Source organism: Oratosquilla oratoria, chromosome 8 (assembly GCF_046742065.1).
Source record: "Oratosquilla oratoria isolate Oo_2021 chromosome 8, ASM4674206v1, whole genome shotgun sequence".
Lineage (NCBI taxonomy): Eukaryota > Metazoa > Arthropoda > Malacostraca > Stomatopoda > Squillidae > Oratosquilla > Oratosquilla oratoria.
Window position 1 is genome coordinate 16,533,897 of NC_134784.1, and position 21,442 is coordinate 16,555,338.

At 37.3% G+C, this 21,442-nt stretch overlaps 1 protein-coding gene across 1 annotated transcript; it reads right to left on the reverse strand.

Moving 5' to 3' along the window:
• Positions 1-476: 476 nt before the first annotated feature.
• On the reverse strand, positions 477-6,011 carry LOC143027308 (zinc finger MYM-type protein 1-like). Its single transcript, XM_076188578.1, has 4 exons — positions 5,730-6,011; positions 4,730-5,609; positions 1,941-2,347; positions 477-527 (listed from the first exon to the last, which is right to left on the reverse strand). The coding sequence occupies exons 1-4, from the start codon at positions 6,009-6,011 to the stop codon at positions 477-479; spliced, it is 1,620 nt and encodes a 539-aa protein (XP_076044693.1).
• Between the last annotated feature and the right edge of the window lie 15,431 nt (positions 6,012-21,442).

Sequence of the window (21,442 nt, forward strand, 5' to 3'; positions counted from 1 at the left end):
TTTATGGTGACGCGCTGTTTTCTGTTACTAATCCAAGCTCTAATCCATTCTAATACTTTTCCTTCTATGCCATGGGCTTTGATTTCATTTAGTAGTCTCTGGTGTGGCACCTTGTCGAACCCTTTGCTAAAGTCAAAGTAAATAACAATTCTCACAATTGTCCTGTCTCTGGGTTAGTGATTGAGCCCAAAACCTTTCTCGGCAACTTTCGCATCCATGCAAAAGAAATGGCTTAATAATGGCATGCTAAGACTCCAACGTTTTCATCCCTTCTCTATGCTTATTTCTTGAGGTCGTCTCGGGCAGTTCTCTCATCTTTCTGTCAACGGGAAGATTGAGCAGCAATGGGGACAGAGCACGTCCCTGTTGTAATCCTGCTTTCATTTCGAAGGCTTCCGTTCGTTATTTTCGAGATGATTAATTAAAGTTAGCAAACGTTTAAATTTCAAATTTCAGCGCTTCTTTCATATTCTTCTTTAATGCTTAGATGGTTCATGCTTTCCAAATTGCATATCCAGTACGTCCACCTTAAAAAGGAATACAGATTATAGAAAATCATGATAATCCGCATAGGTGGGAAATGTACTATAAAATGTTTTAATGCAAACGTTCTGAAAAAAGTGACTAGAAAAATGTTAGCGAGGACCTCAAGAATCAAATGGGAAAGGTCAAAGCCTACAGGTGGGGTGAGATATTGAATATGCCCCTATTATGTTCAATTTCTCATCCCACATGATTCCTTTAATACATATTGCCAACAAAATATTAAGCTATCCCTATTTGCCCTAAAAAATCACCCTTTTTTCCTCTCAAGGTTCGTTGTCCATCCTCAATAGACAATTGCTCACCCTTCTTATTTCTCTTCTTCCTTGTGTTCCTTGGTTGTGAGCTTATGTCCTTCACCCAGTCAATCGTTCCATCTTATCCTTAACCTTTTCTGTTCCCAGACATTTGGTCCACCTTCTCTTTAACCTTTCCTAATATTTAGTGACCTCTTTCACCCAACTCTCTACCTCCCTTCCTCTCTCTCTCCGTTCCTCTTGTTCAATCTTGGAGTTGTAATGACTGCCATTTATTTCATATTATTTATTTGTTTGCTACTATTTGTCTGTTTATTATTATTTGCTTGATTTTCATTTATTATTAGTTGTCTGTCAATTTATCATTATTTACGATTTACCTGTTTGTTTATTATCTTACTATACCTATGCATTTATTATTATTTATATTATAACTTATCTATTTTTTATTTATCCTTATTATAATTTTTTTCCTCATCCGACCTAGTTATGGACCTAAAGGTCTCCTGTCGGCATGCTTCGACTTTGAATTCTTTGTGTTACACAAATTATTATTATTTACGATTTACCTGTTTGTTTATTATCTAACTATACCTATGCATTTATTTTATTATTATTTATATTATAAGTTCTATCTATTTTTTATTTATCCTTATTATAATTTTTTTCCTCATCCGACCTAGGTATGGACCTAAAGGTCTCCTGTCGGCATACTTCGACTTTATAATTCTTTGTGTACAGGGCCGTTTCTAGTTCATAAGGCGCCCCAGGCAAGAATTCGTTATGGCGCCCCCCTCCCTCCTTCCTCCCTCCGGGCTGGAAATAATAACCTAAACAATTTCGAACACAACTAGCATCACAAGTTCCACAACAAAAACAACATACTTTATTAATAAATCATCTTCACGTATATGCATACACAGCAAGGAAAAGTATAGACTCAAAAGTATACTAACGATTTTTGTCAAATTTAATAGAATAACACCATTATACATTTTTTATTGCAGATCCTACCTAAGATAAACTGAAAAGGTAATCTTGCCAATCTAAAACCATAGAACTCAATGCACATACGTTGAAGTCTATACTAAAAATATTAAATAAAAAATTTCTTCACTTTTTTCATATTTAAAACCTGACTCTTCTTGACTTCCTTGCAGCAAAATCATCTATAGTGTCATCATACGAAACCTGTTTGGATATTTCTCTATCAATACTAATTATTGCCAGCCCATTTAGGCGCTCCTGTGACATAGTAGACCTTAAATATGTTTTAATGAGCTTAAGTTTAGAGAAGCTTCTCTCTGCAGATGCCACAGTCACAGGTGTAGTGACAGCAATTCTTAATGCCACCCACATGTTTGGATAGATCTCTTTCAGGCCTTTCTCCTCCAGAAAAACAAGGTCTAATGTTGTCATATTTTGTTTTGGCCATTGTTTTGGAAATGACTGCATCTCTACAATCAGTTCATCATAATTTAAGTCAGCCTGATCCCCAGATGTGAGCGTATTACACAAATATTTTGCCTGCTTTTCTAGCTCACTAGCTGGCGGATCAGGGAAGTTTATGAGAACACTAAATTTCTTTGCAACATCACAAAAGATTACAAAGGCGGAGCATGTCGACAGGAGACCTTTTGATCCATATCTAGGTCGGATGCGAAAAAAAAATAATATTAATAATAAAATAATAAATAAAAACTATAATAATGTAAATAACAAATAAAATACATAAATAAATGCATAGGTATAGTTAAATAATAAACAAACAGGTAAATAGTAAATAATAATAAATTGACATATAACTAATAATAAATGAAAATCAAACAGACAAATGATAACAAAAAAAATAATATACGATAAATTATAATCATTACAGCATCTTACTTAGGTATTTATCTAAATGATTCTTAAAGCTTCGAACTGAACTACATTGCACTACCTGTGCAGGAAGTTTATTCCATTCATTAACTACACGGTTGGCAAAGTTGTTTCTACCTACTTCCAAATTGAATCTATTTCCGGACAGTTTGAGACCGTTGTTTCTTGTCGGATTCTCATTCAATGTGAAAATTTTGTCACTTTTGATGTTGTCAATTCCCTTTAAAATCTTAAAGACCTGTATCAAGTCACCTCTGAGTCTACGCTTTTTTAGGGAAAACAGATTCATATGTTTTAGTCGATTTTCGTATGATTTATTTTTTATATTTGGAATCAGCTCTGTGGCTCGCCGCTGTACTTTTTCCACTTTGTCAATGTCTTTAATGAGATTCGGTGACCACATGGAAAGAGCACATTCCAAATGTGAACGAACTAACGATTTATATTGCTTGTTAATGAGTGATGGACTTTTGAAATCAAAAGATCGCGCAATCAGTCCCAGAATCTTATTTGCTTTCTCAGAGGCTGAAATACACTGCTTGGATGATTTGAGGTCGTTACTGATAATTACGCCGAGATCTTTTTCACTATCCACTTTTGTTAACGATTTTCCAAATAACTTGTAATCGTACTTACTGTTATTTTTACCTATGTGCATTACCTTGCATTTACTTGTGTTAAATTTCATTAGCCACTTTTCAGACCATTGCTGTAATTGATCTAAATCTTCTTGAATATCTAATTGGTTTGAGTGATCATTTGCCACTCCGCATAGTTTTGTATCATCAGCAAATTTGGAAACAGTAGATTTTAGTCCATGGTCTATATCATTTATATATACTATGAATAGAAGTGGCCCAAGAACGGAACCCTGAGGAACTCCACTTGTAACATTTTTCCATCTAGAAGTTTTTCCATTTAAAACAACTCTCTGTTTTCGACCATCCAACCAATTACTAGTCCAACCTAATAGGCTACCACTTATTCCGTGTAAAGCTAATTTAGTAAGTAGTCTTTCGTGTAGGACGGTATCAAAAGCTTTTGCAAAGTCTAGATATATTAAATCTATATTGTTTCTTTTGTCATAATTCGAGATAACTGTGTTGTAGAATTCGAGTAAGTTAGTCACGCAAGAACGTTTCCGTCTGAAACCATGCTGGCTATCATTTATCAAACGGTTACTTTCTAAATGATGTTCGATAGCATCTCTGATGATAGTTTCCATTATTTTTCCTACGATTGAAGTCAAACTTATAGGCCTATAGTTATTTGGATTCTTTTTGTCACCTTTTTTGAATATGGGAGTAACGTTAGCTATCTTCCATTCTCTTGGGACATCTCCGGATATGATGGATTTCTTGAAAATAATTTCTAATGGAACAACAATCTCATTGTTCATTTCCTTTAAGATTCTTGGATGCCAACCGTCAGGCCCTGGTGTTTTATTAACTTTGAGTTTGTCTATACACCTTTTAATTTTTTCTTTTGTTATATTTACCGTAGTAAGTTTACCCTAGACTTTTCACAGGTTTCAGATTGGAATTCACTTTGAGGTGTTTCGTTTACGAATACCGAGCTAAAATAATTGTTTAAGATATTACACATTCCTTCATTCTCTTTGGATTTATCAGCGATGTTCATTTCGTATTGTCGTTTTCTTTTTCTTACTGTCTTTTTTAAATCTCTCTGTATTGATACATAACTTTCATAGTCATTAGATACACCCGAGCACGTATATTTCTTATAAGCCTGTCTCTTTTTAGCAATACTTTTTTCAGTTTCTTTGTCGAGCCACTTTGGGCGAGCCTGATTTGGGGGACGTCTGTCCTTAAAAGGAATGTAAGTTTGAATCATCTTAGTGAGCGTATTTTGAAATATTTCCCACATCTGATCTACAGGTCTTTCGTTTAATTTTGCCTCCCAATCTGTAAGCTGAAGCTCCTGACATAGTCCTATGAACTGAGCTTTACTGAAATCGGGTATTTTAGAAACACAAGTATCTATTCTAAAATTGATTAGGAGTTTGAATCTAACTAAGTTGTGATCACTCATCATTCCAGTTCTCTCTCTCAGAGATTCAATGGCCACATCCACAACTACATTAAAAAATGAAAACTCCATTTTCTTCAAGGCATCGGTAATAGGTTCATGAAAGGCCTCATAGGAGAACTGCCTTTTAGTAGTTCTGAGTCTTTTCTGCTTTAGTGCAGCTTCCACATTCATCTCTTCACACACATCTTTGACAGATGTCTGGGCATCAGCAAACCCAGTGTCTCTGTAGCTAACAAGGGAGGTTTCATCCTTCTTGAGAATGTCAACAGCTACATCCAGATGCATGCATTGTGATTGCAGTAGTTTATTCACAGTTTGAACTTTTCTAAGGATATCATACCACACCACCGTACAAATAGAGAACCGGTATGATCCCACCTCTTCTGCTAAGGCTTGTACTTCAATTTTAATAGCTGGATCTGCAGTGCTTGCTCTCACCTCTAAAAGAGCTTCTCTCACTTTTGCAGCCTGGAATCTTACAACCTCAACACTGTTGATTCGACTTTCCCACCGTGTGTCTGCCCAGGATTTCAAAGTTATGTCCACATGTTTTTTTAGGGTCGACCACCTTTGAGTGGAGGCAGAGAAGAGATTAAATAGTTTTTGCAGGTAGCCAAAGTAGGCAGTTGCATATGAGGAGCTCTTTGCTGCATCACACACAACCAGATTAACAGTGTGTGCTCCACATGGCACAAATAAAGATCTGGGGTTTAACTGGAGAAGTCTAGCCTGGACTCCCTTGTTTTTTCCTTTCATATTTGCCCCATTGTCATATGACTGTCCTTTGCAGTTTTCAAAGGGGATATTAAGCTCTTTAAGTTTTTTGAAGGAACCCCATAAAATATTCCTTAATTTGTGCAGTGCCTTCAGCTGCAACTATTCGAATTATCACAGATAATTGCTCCTTGTGACTTAAATCTGGAGTGCAATCTAAAATAATTGAAAAATATTTGGACTGTCTAATTTCGGTCACCATGCACTTTACAACCCTCTCACTGATGCAGTCAATAAGCTCATTTTGTATAATCGTGCAAATAGTGAAATAGCATTAGCTGTTGCTTCCTCGGGTATTGCTGCTTCAGTTTTACACGGAGGCCGAACGACCCATAATATGTTCAAAATTCCAATAATGGAGCACAATGAAGTTAAACCGTGTAGCATTAAGCTAAATTCGGAGCTTGCAAGGCTGATTAAGATGACTTCACTTATAGGTTGGGACGAAGTGGTGATGACTAACAAATATACAATAACTGCATTGGATTGCACTGCTAAAGACATAACGGGTAACAAACATTGTTTTATGGGTAGCATTCCGTTCGTGTGTGCGGGTGATTTTCTACAGATTTTGCCCGTCATCAGAGGCGGAGGTAAGAATGAAGAGTTGAAGTATAACATCAAGCACACACACACACACACACACACACACACACACACACACACACACACACACACACACACACACACACACACACACACACACACACACAATTGCCGACCCTGGAACAAAGAACAGAACGAGGGAACCTAACCATCTACAGAATTAGGAAAGGAAAAGAACGCCTTCATAGAGAGGACTTATTAAAGTGGGACAGGGAAAACAAGAGGACATACAGTGAAATTCAAAAAGGATAACTACAGAGGAGACCTGAAAAAGAACAGCTTCCCACACAGGGTGATAGATATATGGAACAAATTGGATGAAAAAATAGTGTGTGCAAACCCAATACAAGAATTTAAGAACAAACTTGATCGTCACCGCGAGCATACCTCCCTTTCCCGTCTAATACAACTAGGTAGGTAAATACACACACACACACACACACACACACACACACACACACACACACACACATATATATGTGTGTGTGTGTGTGTGTGTGTGTGTGTGTGTGTGTGTGTGTGTGTGTGTGTGTGTGTGTGTGTGTGTGTGTGTGTGTGTGTGTGTGTGTGTGTGTATTTACCTAGTTGTATTTTACGGGACGGGAGCTATGCTCGTTGTGACCCGTTTTCGTATCTCTCCACATCCAATTTATTCTTGAACTCGTGTATAGTTCTGGCATTCACTGTTTCACTGTTTAGTTTGTTCCAGACATCGATCACTCTGTGCGGGAAACTGTTCTTTTTCAGGTCTCTTCTGTAACTGTCCTTCTTTAGCTTTTTATCGTGTCCTCTTGTTTCTCTCTTGTCCCATTTCAATAGGTCATCTCTATCGAGAACTTCCATCCCTTTCATAATTCTGAAGATGGTCAACAGGTCGCCTCTTTCCCTTCTCTGCTCCAATGTTGACAGCTGTAATTTCTCCAATCTTTGTTCATATGTCAAATTTGATAGTGTGGGTGCCATCTTTGTCGCCGCTCTTTGGATTCTTTCTAATTTCTTTGTGCTTGGTGCCCACATTGATATAGCATATTCTAGTTTCGGTCTTATCAATGTAGTAATTATTTTCTTAACCATCTCTTCATCCATGTAGTCGAAGGCCACTTTCATTGATCTTAATAAGTTGTAAGTCTCTCCGAATAGTTTATTTACATGTTTGTCAGGTGTCAAGTCACTTGAGATGATTACTCCTAGGTCCCTCTCTGAGTTTACTTTCTTTACTTCTTTGTTTCCAATCGTATATTTTCCCGAAACTCTGTTTTTGCCTCTTCCAAATTCCATTATGCTACATTTCTTGATGTTGAAGTTCATCTCGTATTTCTGGCTCCATTCCCATACTTTATCCAGGTCATCTTGTAGCGATCTGCAATCTTCTTCTGTTTTCACTCTCTTGAGTAATTTGGCATCGTCGGCAAAAAAAATTATGTAACAATTTACTCCTTTGTCCATATCATTTATGTATATGGCAAACATTAAAGGAGCCAAAACAGAGCCTTGTGGGACGCCACTTTTTACATCTTCCCATTTCAAACTTTTGTCTCTAAGTACCACTCTCATTTTTCTCCCAGTTAAGAAGTCCTTCACCCATTCCAATAGTTTACCTTGAATTCCTCCTATTTTTTCAATTTTACTTATTAATTTTTTGTGAGGTACCTTGTGTGTGTGTGTGTGTGTGTGTGTGTGTGTGTGTGTGTGTGTGTGTGTGTGTGTGTGTGTGTGTGTGTGTGTGTGTGTGTGTGTGTGTGTGTGTGTGTGTGTGTGTGTGTGTGTGTGTGTGTGTGTGTGTGTGTGTGTGTGTGTGTGTGTGTATGTGTGTGTGGAGAAAACCACTGGGAAATAAGAAACTTAGTCCAAACGTTTTCGTCTAAGACATCTTTAGGGAATACAAAGTAACAAATTACATATATATGTGCCTGTGTGTGTGTGTGTGTGTGTGTGTGTGTGTGTGTGTGTGTGTGTGTGTGTGTGTGTGTGTGATATATACAGATATTTATATATATATATAAATATATATGTATATATATATATAGATATATATATATATATATATATATATATATATATATATATATATATATATATATATATATACATACATACATACATAACAAATGACCTTTTCCCTTTTTAAGGGCCGAGTTTCACACCCATCCCAAACCCAGTCATCCTCTCTTCCCTCTTAGCACTCCGTTGATGAAGTGTCATCCCTTCCCTCCGCCACACCGCTCGGTGATCGGTCTGTTGCAACGCAGCGAGTCACAGCACTTCCATGGAAGCTTCCAAGAGCAGAAACTGGTTTACCTCCACCGATTCAGTGTGCTGAGTGGCGCGTTGTGCTCGTTGCCTCATAGTCAGAGTTCGAGTCCAACAACTTCCGGTGACTGCCTTGGATTTCGTAGCACATAGGGCAAAGGTGATGGTCCTTTGCTGCGGCTAAGCGCCCTCTGGCGTCAGCATCTCAACTTGACCTTTACCTAATGAGGTACAGACCAAGCCTGGCAGCTTTTCTGTCAGCTGCGCCTGTGGGATGTCAGCTCTCTGACGTGGTTGGCAGATGTGAGTGCATGAGCCTTACTGAACAGACCAAAATACCCCAAGAGCGTCGTGATAAGGAATATATATATATATATATATATATATATATATATATATATATATATTATATATATATATGTTTATATATATATATATATATTATATACATATATATATGTTTATATATATATATATATATACTGTATGTGTATATATATATATATATATATATATATATTGCAAATACATCACTTGAACACGTGATCAGAAATATGCTAGTAACCACTTAAGAAAGAGAAACACAGAAATCCCAAACGCTTTCGTATAATTCACATCCTCAGGGGAGAATACAGACAAAAGTATAGAATACACAGACAACATATACGGAAAAGTAGGAGAGGTAACAAGGCTCCATAGGGGAAAATTAGGAGAGGTCAGAAGGCATCCCACGGAAAAATTAGGAGAGGTCACAAGGCCCCACACGGAAACACACGTAATTTGGCCTCTCTTGGGATTAACCAAAATCCTCTCTACCGAATTGTTTACAAATGTTCTCAATTATGTAATTATCTAATTTATACATACCATTACTTATGTTCAAATTTAGTCTTGCCTTTTAGTGAAAATCTTTCTCAGATTCCTCATTTACTCAAAACATGGAAAGTTGATGTAGTTTTTAACAATTCATGCACATTCAAGAAATTGATTATTAAGAATTCTCTAAAAAAAATTCATGTGGTTGCATAAACAAGGTTCCGTGTAAAGATTGTGGGAATTTTTATATAGGGTGTAGTAATTAATTGATTACAAAGGAGAACGTTAGAGAACTTACCTGGTTGAGTTCTCTAACTAATCGTCGGAACTGAATAGAATTCTTGAGGCTTCGATGTCTGTAGAAATCCTTAGCCGAGGTTTGATTGTCCTTCTGGTACCAGGGTTAAAGCTTGTCTGGCGTTCAGTGACTAAAACTTAGTCTCGTTCGGCTGGAGTTCTAACGAGCCTTCAAAACGGCTTCGAAGCCACGGGACAACTGATACTTCAAGTAAGTTCTCAAGTTCCCGATTTGTTAATCAAATTACAACATAGGCTTAAATAAATAATAAAGAGGGAGGGGAGTTTAATAATATTAATTAAAATTACGATAGTGTGGTACGAAGTTACAGGAAAGATTCCCGATTCGAAAATTAAACAAGCTTTCGGGAAATTGCCGTAGCTCAAGGTAAACAATGCCATTCCCGTAACAACAATTACCACAAGGGCAAATAGGCAAAGATCTCTCAACTAGAATAAAGCAACATATATATAGTGTCAGAACAGGACAATACTCTAATGCTTTATTTGTGCACATGAGGGATTATAATCATTGTATAGACTGGACTAAGGCATCTTCAGTTTTATCATGTAATCCTATTGTTAACAGGAACATTATTGAAAGTAGCCTCATCAACAAACTGAGTCAGTCAATTTGAACATAAGTAATGGTATGTATAAATTAGATAATTACATAATTGAGAACATTTGTAAACAATTCGGTATAGGGGATTTTGGTTAATCCCAAGAGAGGACAAAGTACGTGTGGTTCCGTGTGGGGCATTGTGACCTCTCCTAATGTTTCCGTGGGGTGCCTTGGGACCTCTCCTAATTTTTCGTTGTGGATCCTTGTTACCTCCCCTAGGTTTACACTTTTCCGTCTATATTGTCTTTGTATTGTACTTTTGCCTGTATTCTCCCATGAGGATGTGAATTACACGAAAACGCTTGGGATTTCTGTGTTTCTCTTCCTTAAGTGGTTACCAACATATATATATATATATATATTTGCAGAAACCACTTGTAAAATAAAATAAATGAATACCGAACGTTTTCGTCTATTCAAGACATCATCAGGGTACAAAGGATACAAAAAATGACCAAAGGTTACAATATGTACATGGTGGTAGAGGAACTGGGAAAGGTCCAATGTTACCCGATTCCAGAAGAAGTATTTACAATCTTTTTAATAATAAAATTATCTAACTTATACAAACCTAAGCTTAAATTGAGCAATGACGTTAAATGTGCGCTTGGATATGGATTGAAATTTGCTTTTAACAACCAAAATGTGAACTATGTAGGAATTGCCAAGAGTTTTTGTAATTTGGAAAAATTTAGTGATTTGTCAGCACAAGACATTAATTTATGTAAAGGTTTTGTGTACAATGCTCTATCTACGCCTTGTCCATCAAGTGTGCCTAAACGCTTCCTGACTGCATATAAGAACCTTAAAAATGACAAAGAACTACACATCACGAAGGCGGATAAGAGCAATTGTGTTGTTGTTATGAACAAGAAAGATTACTTGGAGAAAATGAGTTTATTGTTAAGTGATGAAGAAACTTATGTTAAGATATACAAAAACCCCTTAGATTGTGTAGTGATTTCAACAAAAATCTTAAGAAAATTTTAAAAGGTAACAATGAACTGACAAAAAAAATTGTCTACCGTGTCCCCGTCACTTCCATACATGTATGGATTAATAAAAACCCATAAGATTAACAATCCAGTTAGGCCCATTACTTGTTCTATTGGATCTTGTAGCTATAAGTTATCAAAATGGCTAGTGTCTCTTTTAAGTCCTCTTGTTGGGACAATTTCAAACTCACATATTAAGGATAATGTTGATTTGAAAGACAAACTACTTGGACACAATATCTCCTTTGACTTCAAATTGGTTAGCTTTGATATAACAAGTCTTTTTACTCGAGTTCCGGTTTTTGACTTGAAAAAGAATTAAAGAAATATGATCTTATACTTCCTTCCCATACAATTATTAGTTTAATCAAGTTATGTGTTGTTGACTCGAAATTTGAGTTTAATGGGAAGTTTTACAAACAAACATTTGGTATGGCTATGGGGAATTGTCTGTCTCCGGTTTTAAGTAATCTATATATGGAGTTTTTCGAAAGAGATTTATTGCCTAATATTTTGCCATCTAATGTAATATGGTACAGATATGTTGACGACATATTATGTATTTGGCCTTGTGATAAACCTGTGGATGAGTTTGTGTTAAAGTTAAATAGTTTGGTTCCTTCTATAAAATTCACATTTGAGACAGAAGAGAACAACACATTGCCTTTCTTAGATGTAAGTATTCATCGATGTGGTAGATATTTTAAATTTAATGTCTACAGAAAACCAACTAATGTTCTCTCATATATTCATTTCTATTCATACCATCATCAAAATACGAAGTTATCTGTTTTTTCTTCTATGTTCTTGAGAGCGTTTAGAGTATGTTCTCCTGAGTATCTTGAAGATGAAGTAAAATTTGTCTATGAGATTGGTCAAAAATTAAAATATCCTAAACATCTGATGGATAGAGCACAAGAAAAAGCCAGAAGAACATATTTTAACACCTCTCAAGTAAACGAATTTAAATTGAAGAACATTTTAGCAATTCCATATCATGAAAATTTTATCACCCTTCCTCAAATATTTAAAAGCTTTGGTATTCAGGTGATATTTAATAACAACAATATTGTTAAGAACTATCTTATTAGGAATTCTCCAAATGAAAAAGAAGGATGTATCTACAGTATACCTTGTAAAGTGTGTGATTTTAAGTACATAGGCCAAACAGAAAAAGATTTAAACAAAAAGATTAATCAACATAAATACAACATAAGAACGGGTCAAATGTCAAGCGGACTTTTCGTCCACCAAAAAGAACTCTCCCATAGTATTTACTGGGAAAACACAAAAGTAATTACATCATGTCATAATATTGTAGAGAGGAGCATAATTGAGTTATGTCACATTAAAAATGGTTTTGAAAATAATATGAATTTAAGCTTAGGTTTGTATAAGTTAGATAATTTTATTATTAAAAAGACTGTAAATAATTCTTCTGGAATCGGGTAACATTGGACCTTTCCCAGTTCCTCTACCACCATGTACATATTGTGACCTTTGGTCATTTTTTGTATCCTTTGTACCCTGATGTCTTGAATAGACGAAAACGTTCGGTATTCATTTATTTTATTTTCCAAGTGGTTTCTGCAAGTATTGTTGTCATGTGTGCTTAGTGATTTGTTTTGCATATATATATATATATATATATATATATATATATATATGTATATATATATATATATCAAGGACTACTATTACACAGGACGTGCTCACCCAGATCCCTGGGTCCGCTAGTGGAGGCCATTGCTTTCTTTGCAACCTAACGTTTTACATTGGACAAATATATCAAAACTAGAAACCTAACATTGTATATAGGACAAATATATCAACTATTGACTTATTCAATGCAGTATAAGTTAATATAAACTTTTATAGTGAATTAAGAAACTATTTTTAAGGCACTGTTATGCTTTGAAATGCCAATTTTAGCCGGACTTAACAGGTATTATTGTATGAGGTTAGTGGACACCAGGGTTGGCGATTTTTTTATCTTTTTAAAAAATATGAAAAATAAATTATCTTTATTTAAATCAGATTTGTTTGATTTAGATAGATTTTTTTTTTTTTTTTTTTTATAGACAAGGCACCGGCTACGCCGCCACGGCTACGCCGTGGGTACCTTGGCCTGCGGCGCTAGATCCCTGCCTTTCGCTCGCGACCAATCAATCGTCTCTGTTGCTGTGACGTCAGTGTTCTCGTCGAATCAGTCGTCTCCGTTGCCGTGACGTCACCACTCTCGGCCAATTAGTTGTCTCCTCAGCCGATCAGATTCCTTACACAATGGAACATTTTTGTCGGATTTCGGAGGGTGTCGGAAGGTGGTCATGAAAACGCAAGGAAATTTTAAAAACTGGAAACAAATATTTTTCTATATACACAAGCCCACCGGCTGCGCCGGCCCGGCTACGCCGGGGGCCTTGGCCTGCGGCGCTGCGCCTTAGGCGCGGGCGCTGCGCGCCCTGGGCTACGCCCCTTTTTTGGAAAATAAAATATCAAAATCATATTGCTTTTTATTTCTTGTCAACATCTAGCTGTTCTCGCAAGTCCTTCGAGTTCTTCTTCTTCGAGTTCTTCTTCTTCTTCTTCTTCTTCGAGTTCTTCTTCGAGTTCTTCTTCGAGTTCTTCGAGTTCTTCTTCGAGTTCTTCGAGTTCTTCTTCGAGTTCTTCGAGTTCTTCTTCGAGTTCTTCGAGTTCTTTTTCGAGTTCTTCGAGTTCTTCTTCGAGTTCTTCGAGTTCTTCGAGTTCTTCTTCGAGTTCTTCTTCTTCGAGTTCTCCTTCTTCTTCGAGTTCTTCTTCGAGTTCTTCTTCGAGTTCTTCTCTTTCGAGTTCTTCGAGTTCTTCTTTTTCGAGTTCTTCGAGTTCTTCTTCTTCGAGTTCTTCGACTTCTTTTTCGAGTTCTTCTTCTTCGAGTTCTTCTTCTTCGAGTTTTTCGAGTTCTTCGAGTTCTACTTCTTCGAGTTCTTCGAGTTCTTCGAGTTCTTCTTCTTCCTCTTCTTCGAGTTCTTCGAGTTCTTCTTCTTCGAGTTCTTCTTCTTCTTCTTCTTCGAGTTCTTCCTCTTCTTCGATTTCTTCGAGTTCTTCTTCTTCTTCGAGTTCTTCTTCTTCACCGTAGTTGGCGGTGTTACCGATTTACAACCAAACGCCGTGGGTGCCTTGGCCTGCGGCGCTTGTTCGCTTCGCTCGCTCCAGGACCTCCGGTCTCTCTTATTTTCATTTTTTCCCCGATGGTACACTCTCGATGTACTCATCGGCATCCCGTTTTGAAATATTCCTTATGATCTCGAGGAATTGAGATATTTCTTGTTTCAGTTCTTCTTTTTCTTGGAAAGTCCTTTCCCAAACCTTGAGGGGGAAAGATGTGTCTGATTCTGATTCGTCGACGGCATAGTCTTAATCAGGCAGGATCATTGCCGTTGCGGCTTCTTCACTAATATTATAAGCTGAAGCAGGAATCTCAACGGTTCCCAATTCAGGTTCCTCTTCTGGAATTACCTGTTCGCTGTCGTTACCTTTCACTAAAGACTCTCCCTCCCTAATGGATGGCATGTCCGAAAAAAAAATTCTTTATATACCACGTTTGCCGGATTTTTCACCACACATTCACCATTAACCTTATGGTAACCTCGGAAGATAATTAATGAGTCCCAGTTTGTAACCCTTGAACATGCCACATAGAGCTGTCCATGGGCAAAACAATCGGACGAATCCAACAATAACCCCCATTTGTCAAAAGTTTGCCCTTGCGACTTATTAATTGTCATAGCAAAACTTAATTTGACGGGGAATTGTCTTCGGGAGAAGTTGACGGGTGTATCGTTGGATGCTAGGGAAATCCTTGGAATAATGACCTGAACACCGTTAAACACCCCACCTAAAATCTTCCCGACAATTATGTTCTTTGCCAGAATCGTAACCATGATACGGGTACCTTTACAAAGTTTAGGTGGACATAGGTTTCGCATTATCATGATAACGCATCCTACCTTTAGTTTCAACTCATGTAACGAAACAGAAGGAGAATTCATTTTGTTATATACCGAAGTTTGAATTTCAATTTCATCGTTTCCGATCGGTTTATCCTCACTCCTGTATATATGTTCATCACCTTTGATTCTTTCATAGATCACCTCATTTATGTAATCCATGTCTTCGTTTCTAGGACATATTATGGCTTTTTTTTTTTAATATAGATAGCTGTTGGCGTTAGCTTCGAGCTCTTTGTAGACCTTTTCGATTACATCATGCCTTGTTCTGACCAAAATACCAAATTTCTTTGGAAACCTGAATCTACCTGTCTCACCCATGTCAATCAGTAACAAATTTTCTGCGAGTGTCATGTTTTCTTTATCCTCAGCCTTTAATCTAACATTTTGTACTAATTTGAACTTACGTAAATCCTCCCAGAAAAACGCGTGCTTGATGTTATACTTCAACTCTTCATTCTTACCTCCGCCTCTGATGACGGGCAAAATCTGTCGAAAATCACCCGCACACACGAACGGAATGCTACCCATAAAACAATGTTTGTTACCCGTTATGTCTTTAGCAGTGCAATCCAATGCAGTTATTGTATATTTGTTAGTCATCACCACTTCGTCCCAAACTATAAGTGAAGTCATCTTAATCAGCCTTGCAAGCTCCGAATTTAGCTTAATGCTACACGGTTTAACTTCATTGTGCTCCATTATTGGAATTTTGAACATATTATGGGTCGTTCGGCCTCCGTGTAAAACTGAAGCAGCAATACCCGAGGAAGCAACAGCTAATGCTATTTCACTATTTGCACGCACAGGGTCAACACAAAAGATTTCCCCGTCCCGCCAGGGGGCATTCAGGAAAAAAAAACACCAGAACGCCTGTTATTTACACACTCCATTACGGCATCGTAAATAGCACGCTGTTCCTTGTTAAATAATACAATCTTTTCTGAAACCTCTTATTTCAATCTATTGGTATTATATGCTTTTTCGCGTCTAATTACATTTGAGGTTTTCTCTTTCCCCCTTGAAGGAGGCAATCCATAGGCGCTTATCTCACCACCACCACAGTTCCAAACCTGTTGTTGTATGTCATGGAGCGCATCCAAGTAGATTTCGTCATTGTATTCGTCTAAACCCGAACTTCTTAAGAAATCGCTCGCAAATAAGTCCCTCGTTTCTTTCCAGATATCCGATTGGTCTTCCAAATCAGAGAACACCAACATACTTGCATATGTAGCACGCAATTGCGATTGATCATTGGTGTGGTTTATAATTTCAATTATAGTTTTCTTCCACGTTTCCTCGTCATTCAACAAACCCATCGCTTTTACGGCTTCCCGAAAGGTATCGTAAAGGACCCCGTCTACTGTACGCAGATCTGTGTAACCCGTAGGACCTTTCTTGTGTGTCAGGAGCATTCTGAGGTAGAATAATTCAACCGTCTAGTGTCGACGGCTCGCATACGCCCCAAAGATGAAGTTTTTGCCATCCTCTCGTGCCACGTGTGCTTGTCTTTATCGTGCACAAAGTGACTTGGAACTTCGGGGTAATACAGGGTTTTAGCAAACTCGTTCGTTTTGCAAAGCTTGAAAAATCCTGTTAATTGGGTATCTTGATTTGCTTGTTCGCTGATCTTGTGCTCCAAATCAGTTTCCCTGTAATAAATTTCATTCTCATTTTCCAGGTGCAAATCGAACGAAGTAATCGGTGGGAAGCTCCTATGGATTGGGAACTTGAAGATCTTCCAAGTAGCTTCGTTTGCGTTTATGTACCTTGCCTCGAGGTAGTTACGCACTTCGTTTACCGGCTCGCCTTCCTTATGTTTGGTGTATAGAATCTTATCACACCCCTTGTTTACGTACTTTGTGACGTACGCTATGCACTTGATGGAGTTCGAACACTCCACGTTAATGTGAGCGTTGTATTTTAGGCATAAATAAGGATTATAGGGTACGACCCAGGAATTATCCACAGTAATGGTCTTTCCTTTGATCTTACGTTCGAACGTAAAGCCTCCCTCTCCTGTAGCACGACGCCTGTATTGGGGATAACCGTTATTTCCAAATAATATATCATTCTGACATGCTCTTGGAAAGTTTTTACCACAAACACCATTCTTCTTTAACCTTTCCTTACAACAAACGTTAGTTTCATCAAAGCCGATGCAAGGCCCATGAATCATGCAAGTTGTTACGATCTCGTACAATCTGGGTTCCTTTTCTTTATCGGGAATTTCGGCACATATGATTTCATCGACAAATTCCGCTGTTACCCTATATTCCATCCATAAAAGAATGTGAACGTGAGGCAGACCTCGTTTTTGCCATTCAATGCTGTATAGAAATGCTTTAACTCTGCCAAAAATTTGATTTTTAGTCAAATCATCTATTAAAGCCTTAACTTAAATACCCGACTAACCAAATCGGGTCTATCGCAGCAGCCGGTATTTGGATTCCCTTTCATTTCTACGACAGCTGCCCGCAGCTCTTCCCATTTTGGGTTCATCGTAAACGTAATCAAGAAATCGGGACTGTTACAAACGCCAATGCATCCTGCTGGCGCTGTTTCATGTAACGCGGACCGCCCACAAAAGTTGATGGGATTATAATTCTTTGGCCCCTTTCTTTGGCCGACGCAACGTCCGCCATATGTCACACCTTTCTCTGCGTATAGATGCTGGTTGTCAACTATAAAGCATAGTCTGTGTGATTCTACTTTAATGTAATTATCTTCGACAAATTGCTGAAAAAGCATGCGTCCTTTAGTCAAATAATTGAAGACATCCTTTCTTTCCATGTAAAGGTTTGCGTAATACATACATGGTGATAATCTTTTACCATTTTTGGTACATCAATCTTAGCTGAACTCAATGCGTTTACCTTCTTTTGCCTTTTCAAATTGTGCGTATAACCCTTATCTCCGTGAGGTATTAGTAGTGGATATTGGAATATATCGTAAAAGTAGTTTGTGTGACTTAGAATGAAGGTATCATATTTCGTATCTACTTTGGGAGAACGTATGGTAACCCGTAGGTTTGCAGGGACAGACGGGTCCAAATCCACTATAGCCCCTACTTGAGCTTTCGCTGTAGGCAAGTTGTAAACACCTTTGTGTTCCTTAGTATTCACCCCCTCAGCTGATTTTAATGTTATTGCGACCTCAGGTATAACTTCCTGTTGTTTCATATAAGTCTCCATTAGTTCCTTAGCACTCTCAAATTCCGCTAAGAGAGCTCCAATTGTCTTATTATTTGCCAAAAGGAATCTTTGTAAAACTTCTACGATATTTTTGTTATCCTCTATTTCCCTTAACTCTCTTTCACGTCTAGCTTGCGTTTTCTTTGACCATTCTACGGTTTTATTTTTATAGTTTATATTCTTTGTAACTTGTTGGGTGCGCAATTTTATTTGTTGTTCCTGATCATAATAGAAATACAAATCCAGGAACTCCTCTTGTTTTTGCCAGTAATTACTTTGGCCAACACGAAAACTTGTCTTCGCTTGCCCACAATCCTTTATTTCCATGTCACCGATACCGTTTTCTGATTTTTTTAAGTTTTCTATTTTCATCCCTTCTGTCATATAACGCGGCTTTATATAACCCAATCTTTGATAGATATTACCCCTAATTTTATAAACAAACTATTTTTCAGAGGGATCTTGTAATATGGTGGGTGTCACAAAGGAAGTAAAGCAAAAAAGGCGGTTAAACGCAATGATATTTGAAAGAAACTTTTCCGAAAGGGGAGTCTGGCTACTATAAAGTTCTAATAATTCTCCGGTCAAAGGAGCTAAGTTCTCGAAAATGGCTTGTCCAAAAGAACAACACAACATCCTGTTTTCCTTCGCCCAAAGCAACGCGTCGCACAGTTTACATCGAAAAGCACCGAATTTACCAACGCTATGACAAATAAGTCTATCTTCACGTAACTTACCGGTCAAATCCTTGGTAGTTTGAGCAATTTCACTAATGATATGCTTTTCTTTCCTCTCCTGCCTTAATTCTTCTAACGTGGCTTGTTCATCATCGGTTAACTTCACTGTTAATCCCTATTTTTTAACTCCCTAATCCGTCTCCGAATTTGCACTTCCTTGGCCCTTTTCAACTTTTTTGCTTTATTTTGCTCCTTTCTTTTTGCTAATTCATCTTTTTTACGGGCTCTATCGGCTTCCCTTTCCCTTTTTCTGCGTTCCTTGTCTTCTTTTTTACGGGCTCTATCGGCTTCACTTTCCCCTTTCTTGCGTTCCTTGTCTTCTTTATTACGGGCTCTATCGGCTTCCCGTTCCTTTTCCATATGTTCCTTTTTTCTCCTCTCTTCACATTTTCTCACTTCTGTAGCCCTTTTAAAAAACTGTTTTTCCTTGAGTTTGCGGTTTTTTATATAATCATTGTATTTCCGATCGATGTAATACTTTTGGTATTCCTCGTGACAGCTTTTGCCACCACTCTTAGTAAAATTCTTGTATCCTGCAAAATAATGTTTCATAAATTTTTCCGATTCTTCCTCTTTAATTTCTCCGTCGAAATCTATTATGAGATCGTACTCTTCATCAGAGTACACATAAATTTTTGTTATTTTGGAACATATTGTTGAACTCCAATATTTTCCTATGGAATCTCTTAATTGTGCCTGTTACTGAGGTTTTTCTGAGTGAGGCGTAAAGTTGGGGAAACTCATTCTTGTGCTCCCTGGTCAATTTGTTACGAAGAGCATAGTTTTTCTGCACACTTTCTTTTGGGTACTTCTTCGTCTTCGTAACCCAGGCCCAAAAGTGGTTAAACCTCCTCTTTCTCTGTACTCTACTCTTTGAACCACGTTCATCCATTGCAGCAACGCTTGATATGGTATATGGTAGCTATAAAAATATCCTAACACAATGGGACGTTTATGCCCATTTTAGTATAAATGTGTGAAATGTTTTCACGACCGCGCGACATGACGTCACACGGGAATATGTTAGACAACTAAAAATCATGCTAGACTGACAAAAACCATGCTTAATCTTTTATTCTTCATAATAAATTAGATTTTTATTTATTCATTAAAATAACCCAATGTCATGGGTGAATTATGCCCATTTTAGTGTAATTATGTGAAATGTTTTCAGGACCATGCGACGTGACGTCACGCGGGAATATGCTTGTGAACAACTAAAACTTATGTTATACTGGTAAAAATAACGCTTAATATTTTTCCTCACAATAAATTAGGTTTCTATAATAAAAATTCCATTAAAATAGCCAAATTTCATGTGTAAATTAGTGTAACTATATGAAATGTTTTCACGACCGCGCGACATGACGTCACACGGGAATATGTTAGACAACTAAAAATTATGATAGACTGACAAAAATCATGCTTAATCTTCAACTTCTTCATAAATTAGGTTTTTATAATATTTTAACATTAAAATAACCCAAAGTCATGGGTGAATTATGCCCATTTTAGTGTAATTATGTGAAATGTTTTCAGAACCGTGCGACGTGACGTCACGCGGGAATATGTTAGAGAACAACTAAAACTTATGTTATACTGGCAAAAATGACTTTTTTTTTCTGACTGTATGGGCTTCTCTATCCCTTTTAAAAAACTGTTTTTCCTTGAGTTTGCGGTTCTTTTATATAATCATTGTATTTCCGATCGATGTAATACTTTTGGTATTCCTCGAGACGGCTTTTACCACCACTCATAGTAAAATTCTTGTATCCTGCAAAATAATGTTTCATAAACTTTTCCGATTCTTCCTCTTTAATTTCTCCGTCGAAATATATAATGAAATATTACTCTTCATCAGAATACATATAATTTTTGCTATTTCGTAACATAATACGAAGGAGTTTTCAAAATCTCCCGAAGGAGTCTCCAGTCTCCAAAAGGAGTCGTCAAAGTCTCCCGACGTCAAATTCTCCCGTCGTCTCTCTCTCTCTCTCTCTCTCTCTCTCTCTCTCTCTCTCTCTCTCTCTCTCTCTCTCTCTCTCTCTCTCTCTCTCGTTAGGTCAATCATAAAGGCAATACCTTTTTTTAATCGTTTATGTTATGTCACATAGGACCCACGGAAATTCCACGGTTATTCAACTTTGAAGTATTAGGAAGGAGTCTTCAAAATCTCCTGAAGGAGTCTTCAGTCTCCAAAAGGAGTCGTCAAAGTCTCCCGACGTTGTCGTCAAATTCTCTCTCTCTCTCTCTCTCTCTCTCTCTCTCTCTCTCTCTCTCTCTCTCTCTCTCTCTCTCTCTCTCTTTTTCGTTAGGTCAATCATAAAGGCAATAAAAATTTTGAATCGTTTATGTCATGTCACAATAAACATTTATAGACGTTTGATTATCTTCATGTAACCTATGATTAAACTTGTATAGACGTTTGA